The 6,614-nt window shown below is 38.3% G+C and overlaps 1 protein-coding gene across 13 annotated transcripts in view; it reads right to left on the bottom strand.

Annotated features, from left to right (window-relative positions):
* EYA1 (EYA transcriptional coactivator and phosphatase 1) overlaps window positions 1-6,614 on the bottom strand; it is a 132,282-nt gene that overhangs the window by 75,447 nt on the left and 50,221 nt on the right. For all 13 annotated transcript variants that reach the window (XM_015423876.1, XM_015423880.1, XM_015423881.1 and 10 more), the window contains 2 exons: window positions 1,065-1,147; window positions 355-541 (listed from right to left, as the gene is read on the bottom strand). In XM_015423876.1, the coding sequence (XP_015279362.1) occupies window positions 355-541; window positions 1,065-1,147 (270 nt within the window). The remainder of the gene's footprint in view (window positions 1-354; window positions 542-1,064; window positions 1,148-6,614) is intronic.

Below are 6,614 nucleotides of genomic sequence, written 5' to 3'. Positions count from 1 at the left end.
TTGCAAATGCTTAATATTAGTACTACTAATCTACATTTCTCTTTATATATAGAAATAAAATGACATTTTAGCAGGCTTCAGCTTTCAATCATGTTTCAATGCTGCAAACAAGTATCTAGAATATATTTCAGTAATAATCTGTAAAGACCTCCACGCAGGTCATTTGTGTTCTTAATTCTTAGTGCTCCCACTAAAATATTCTCTGTTTAAAAACTCACTGATCTTCATTTTTTAGCCTAAGCGCACCCTTTGTCAATACTGTGCTAGTGGCACCATAAATTCAGGATTCTTTTGAAAATACCTTTCAAGTACCAAAAATGTGGCCCTCAGGGGTAATAAAATCTGTGCAATTACCTGCTGTAGGATCTGTAACTGCTTGATTTGCAATGCCAGATGGTGGTTCTTGTAGCTGGTATGTTGCATTGGAGGAAGGGGTTGTTGGACTGGTGTTGCTGCTTGCCATATAATGTGAAGGATACGGAGAACTGTTATAATACTGTGCATATTGACCCTGGCCAAAGCTGGGGTAAGATGGATATTCCTAACAGAGTGGGGAAAAAAGCTCTATTAGATTTTCCTATTAATATGCTGCTACATTTCAGTGCATGTCATAGGATCTAAATATGAACAAATACCTCAATTTCTTTGCCCTTTTGGATTTTGCTCAATAGAAATCATGAGCATTTTGTCCGAATTTTGGAAGACCATATTTACCCTTGCGATTCAGAATTCTAAATTGTTGTAAAATTGTATCTAAATTGTTGTAAAATTGGGACTAAAACTGTAAATTCACTGTACGGTTCGATGTTGTTTGTTTTAAAAATACAGGACAGTGGGGGGAGGGCAAAAAACCTAAACTTTACAGTGGCTTCCTAACAGGTACATTCTTCTGAACCAACTGAAGTCAGTGGTCTTAGATATGTGTAATATTGCAGTATTAAAGTACTTCTCAACATTTTATGCAGGATGAGGGTACATTTGTCATCTGCTTTTTAAGAAAACGTCTTTTATTTTGCTTCGGGGGGGGGAAGTAACTGTTATTTGGTACTTTTTAATATATTTACCTGCTGTGAACTATTAAATCCACTAGAATTTGTGAGTGAATTATTTCCAGCATATATTCCAGATGATGTTGTGAAACTGCTCCCTGAAATAAATAACACAAAACCTGCATGAATAACCGAAACACTGCATGTAATAAGAACATCTACAGTAATTGACTAGATATATTTATAAATATTTTCTCTGTTAATGCAAAAATTAGTCATGCTTTCGTTGTCATCAACAGATTGTATGACTGAGAAGATACACTTTGGAAGAAGAGATCAAGAAAACCAGAAGTGGACTTTTAAATGCAATAGAGCTTTTCCATATCTTCCTTCTGGCTGCAACCTCTTGCTACCCATAAAATCCCTAATGCTGTGGGACATAGCACAGAAGGCTACAGCTGGTAGGGAAAACAACAGAGAGCAGAGGCCCACGTTTCATGAGTCGAAGTGCCTTCTGCTCACTCGATTATTTCCCACTGATGCTAGAACTGTTCCCATCAAAGATACTGAGAGCCACTATTCAGTTTTCTTTGAGATACCCATAGTCACATGATGCATTTCTTGCAGTTCTGACTACAAGGAAAGGATTCATGCCATAATTATTTTATATATGAAGAGCTTCATGTAGACTCAGAAAACAAGCTGGCTAACTTGCTAGGTTAACTGAGCACACACAAAATTCAGGCATGTGATTGACCACCAATTGTCCTAAGAGGCACAGTCCAAAGGAATAGCTGCATGGAGCAATTCTTCTGATCATGTAAATAGACTATTAAAAAACCTCAAATCTGAATGTGCTTTTCAACATACAGACACACACACAAACACACACATATATACTGTTATTACATTTTCTTGTTATAGAAGCATAAGTGAAGTTTTCACTCAAGTCTCTCTGGAGCATATGCACTTCTCTAATAGTGTCACATGCAATTATAGTACTTTAGCAGTTTCTTAAATACAGCCTTGGGCAGCAATTTTCTCTTACATGAAGAAGTTGCTGCTGCCCCAACACTAAGAGCATTATTACATGACATTCGAATAGAAAGGCCATAGCTTAAATGTGTCTGGACACTGCAGTGCTCTCTCTTAACCCTGGCTGCCCACAATGGACAGATGGGCTCTCTGTTTTAATGCCTTTATCTACAAAAGCTATACTTTCAAAAGGGCAGCAACCTCCTGTTACACCCAAAACCAAATTTGAACATATGGACACTTAAGAATGAAATTGTGTGGAGGATGGGGTATGGCAAAGGGAAATCAAAAAGCTGTAATTGCCATGAGGATAAAGATGCACTGAGTAATTTAAAAATTGTCATAATCTCTCTTGGTCATTTATCAGCATTATGGGATATAGTAGCCTAGTTCATGAGGTACAGAAAAGACAACAAGATAAGCCCCTAAGGATATGGATCAGAATACAAGGGTATTACAACCTTGTGTCTCTTTTACAAAAAATAACCTTTCCCCCTTCACGAACCTGTCTATGATTTGAGTGATACAGAATAACTTCTAAGCACTTGTGAAACATTAATAAATTCTAAGTTGTTGGTGTGCAATTGCTTTTTCAGAAGTAGTAGAAACAGAAAGTCTGACACACATAGCAGTCTTGAGATAGTCCATAATTTTTAAATGTCATGTATAAAACTGAAGCCTTTGGCTTCTAATTCGTATTATAAATGCCTATGGATGCAACAATTCCCAAAGCTCAGCAGCAGCAGCTGAAATGGCAATTCACTGAAGGGTTCCTACAGTTCAACATTGTTGAATGGGGGGGTCTGTTTCTGTAGGGTGTCAACAGGTGTTGATGGAATCACAGGGACCTCTACCTTTGCAATGTACAAGCATATGGCTGCAGAATAGATGATCGGGTACAGCAATCAGTAGTGTCCACCAATTGACCAATGAACTGCTCCATGATCCATCACTGCAAACATTACATTTGGTATTGATAATGATTCCAAGTGAAGGGCGGGGTATAAATCCAATCTCTTCTTCTTCTTCTTCTTGATACAGAAATGCCATTCGAAGTTGAAGGCATTTATTTAAAATATTCATATGCTGCCTTTTCCCCAATCATCTCAGGACATTTGGCACTTGGAGTACTGAACACATCTACTGGCCTTCTGCATATTTAAAAACATACAAGCCTGAAATATTTTAGAAGAACAAAGTGCTGCTAGGTATATAGGAAGAGGTATTTTAAAGGGCTTGAAGCTCAACATCAAAAAAACTAAGATCATGGCATCCGGCCCCATCACTCCTTGGCAAATAGAAGGGGAAGTCGTGGAAGTAGTGACAGACTTCACGTTCCTGGGATCCCAGATCACCGCAGACTGTGACAGCAGCCATGAAATTAAAAGACGCCTGCTCCTTGGGAGGAAAGCGATGGCGAACCTAAACAGCATGATAAAACGTAGAGACATCACCCTGCCAACAAACGTCTGCATGGTCAAAGCAATGGTATTCCCAGTAGTCATGTATGGCTGCAAGAGTTGGACTATAAGGAAGGCTGGGCGCCGAAGAATAGATTCGTTTGAACTATGGTGCTGGAGAAGACTCTTGAGAGTCCCTTGGACTGCAAGAAGATCAAATCAGTCAATCCTAAAAGAAATCAACCCTGACTGTTCCCTGGAAGGTCAGATAATGAAACTGAAGCTCAAATACTTTTGCCATCAAATGAGAAGGGAGCACTCACTGGAGAAGACCCTGATGCTGGGAAAGACTGAAGGTCAAAGAAGACGGGGACAGCAAAGGATGAGATGGTTAGACAGTGTCATAGATGCAACGGACATGAAATTGAGCAAACTTTAGAGGATGGCGGAAGACAGGAAGGCCTGGCGTGATCTGGTTCATGGGGTCGCGAAGAGTCGGACTCGACTGTGCGACTGAACAACAACATAATTTTTTAAAGGGATAGACTACTGACATACATCTTTACAGCAGATAGCAGCCAACTGACACAGTTGCTTGTTTTAGGATTTGAGGATGATAAAATGCAAAGAGGAACTAAAGGACAACAAGTGATGGAACTAGAGATATGACTAAAACCAAAATGAATCATTCTGGTGATGTTTATTGCATCCATAACTTCAACTTGCCTAGCTTGTTTAGTTTCATGCTTTAAAACACCCTTTTACGCTGTATATAGAGTTGAGTTACTAAAGAACCTGGAAAGGAAACTGTTGGCTAAGGTAAGCCCCATCCACTGCATATTTCCCAGGTTACTGGAGCGATCAAAGAACAGCTTTGATACAAGCATCAATGTTTTCACATGAACTACAGATTAGCTGAATGCAGCACATGACACAGCAATGAACTACATATTTAAGTGATGAAGGAAGACATGAACTAGGTAAACATGCTTTAGTCACAATTTCTGTGTAGCACCTGAGAAAGATTCATTCATTTATCCTGATTATATGCCAGTATTCATATGCTGAGCATGGCAAACATACAGAGTGTTTCTTTTTCCTCAGGGCTATTTTTGGGCAGGAACGCACAGGAACGGAGTTCCGGCTGGCTCCTGAGTTGGCCACGGCCAGCAGGAACCTCATTAGCATAACAGACCACACCCAAAAGCAGAAACTCATTAGGATTGGCTACATTAGGGGTGTGTGGCCTAACATGCAAAGGAGTTCCTGCTATAAAAAAAGCCCTGGGTTTTGACAACAAACAAGGTAAACAGAATAAGAAGCAAATGGTGGGTGTTGCTGAATGATCACACTTCTGGTAACATGGGGGTGCGGCCTAATATGCTAATGACCTGTGCTGTCAGGGGTGTGACCTAATAGACTAAGTAGTTTCTGCTTTTGGGTGTAGCTTATTATGCTAATGAGTTCCTGCTGGGCTTTTTCTACAAAAAAGCCCTGTTTTTCCTCATTCCTATGAGATGGGTCCAGGGTGATCCAATGTCCTTTGAGGGCTGAGCAGAGACATGCAGACAGATCTGTCCAATATCCAGCCTCTAACCACTATGCTGACCTGGGCATCCTTTTGTCTTTATTAGTACAGGAGAAAGAGGAAATATCAGTCCTTAGTATATGGGGAAATTACTGTAATAATTGTCAATGATTCTGTTGGAGGCATCTTACTTATTACTGATTGCTTTAGAACTGGGTAGTGGTTTAAGAGATGTTCATAACCTTTAAACAATATGATTTGCATCTCTTTTGAGGTTTAGTATAAGAAAAACTGCTAATAGGAAAATAAATTAAAACTAACACTACAGATTAGAATCTGCAGCTATGAAAATCTTTTGGAACTAGGACTTCAACCCTAAATACAATTATTAAAGAATGTACAACTCAGCTGAGGAGTTCTGAGAAAGCATGCATAAAATCACACTACATACGTAACTACTCAATATATTATTTACACAACCTCTTTAATTATAAAATGACTATTTTTTTGTATTTTGTTGGATATAGACATATAAATAAAATAACACTTAAATTATTGTCCTGTATATCTGAAAAAAAATAACAGAAATTCAGAAGGAATATGAAAAATAAATGCTTATTATTTTTTTACTCATAAATATTATCAGAAAGTTCACAGGCCAATGAAAACTGTTACTGCATCTAGGCCAGCATATTATAAGAAATATCTATTTCATCTTATGGTCACTATTGTCTCCTCTGGAGAATGGCTGGGGTCTTTTAGACCGTAACAAACATGAAACAGATTTCTGAAAACTGTTATGTGGACCACCCAGGGATAACAGCTTAGAAGTGCTTTAAAATTCTTCAGAGTTCACAACATTTTAACAAGGTATGTCATAGCACAAAGGCACACAAATCTTGCATTAGATTACGAAGAGAGACCAAGATGGTAATCATTCCTACATCTAACGTTATGGTACACAGAATACTAGTGAAGCAAAATTATAAATTCTGCTACTAAATTAAATCAGTATTTTATAAAATGTGAGAAATACACTGAAATAGCCAATCCATAAATGATGCTACAGTTGGGACAGATCCCACATGGAACAGTTTTGTTCACTCTTTCAAAAAATATTCATTTGATATTAGTTACAGGACTCATTGGTTAATAGTGTAATCCTAAACAGAGTTATACCCTTCTAAGTCAAGGGTGCAACCCACCTCAAGATTGCACCGTTAGGCTTGAATCCTAAGAACACTTGTCTGGACTAAGTCCATTAAATAACATAGAAATTACTACTGAGTAGACCTGCTTAGGCTTGCTCTCCAAGTTTCTCATCAGGGCCCAATACTTCAAACAAAAGTCAGCACTAGTGTCTGGATATAAAACTAAAACAAGCAGGCAGGTTTTATGGCTTTGTTGTCTATTTCAGTCTTGGCAGATTCTCCTTAGTTGCCCCAATAATTGCACCGTCCTTGAAGACAAAGGCCCCAAGTTAGTGAATTCACCATAAGCATTTTAACATTCTTAACAACATTTTCCTCAAAATGCTACATGCAAGCATAAAAAGAAAATGAAAAATACTCAGATATTTTAGGACTGAGTGAGGGTTTTTAAAATTAAAAGTAACTATTTGTCCAGAGGCTGCTCTGGTGTCCCTGAATTTACTGCAGGAAT

This window comes from Gekko japonicus, unplaced genomic scaffold (genome assembly GCF_001447785.1).
Source record: "Gekko japonicus isolate JY-2015 unplaced genomic scaffold, Gekko_japonicus_V1.1 scaffold289, whole genome shotgun sequence".
Classification (NCBI taxonomy): Eukaryota; Metazoa; Chordata; class Lepidosauria; order Squamata; family Gekkonidae; genus Gekko; species Gekko japonicus.
This window is presented reverse-complemented; position numbering and strand designations above follow the sequence as displayed.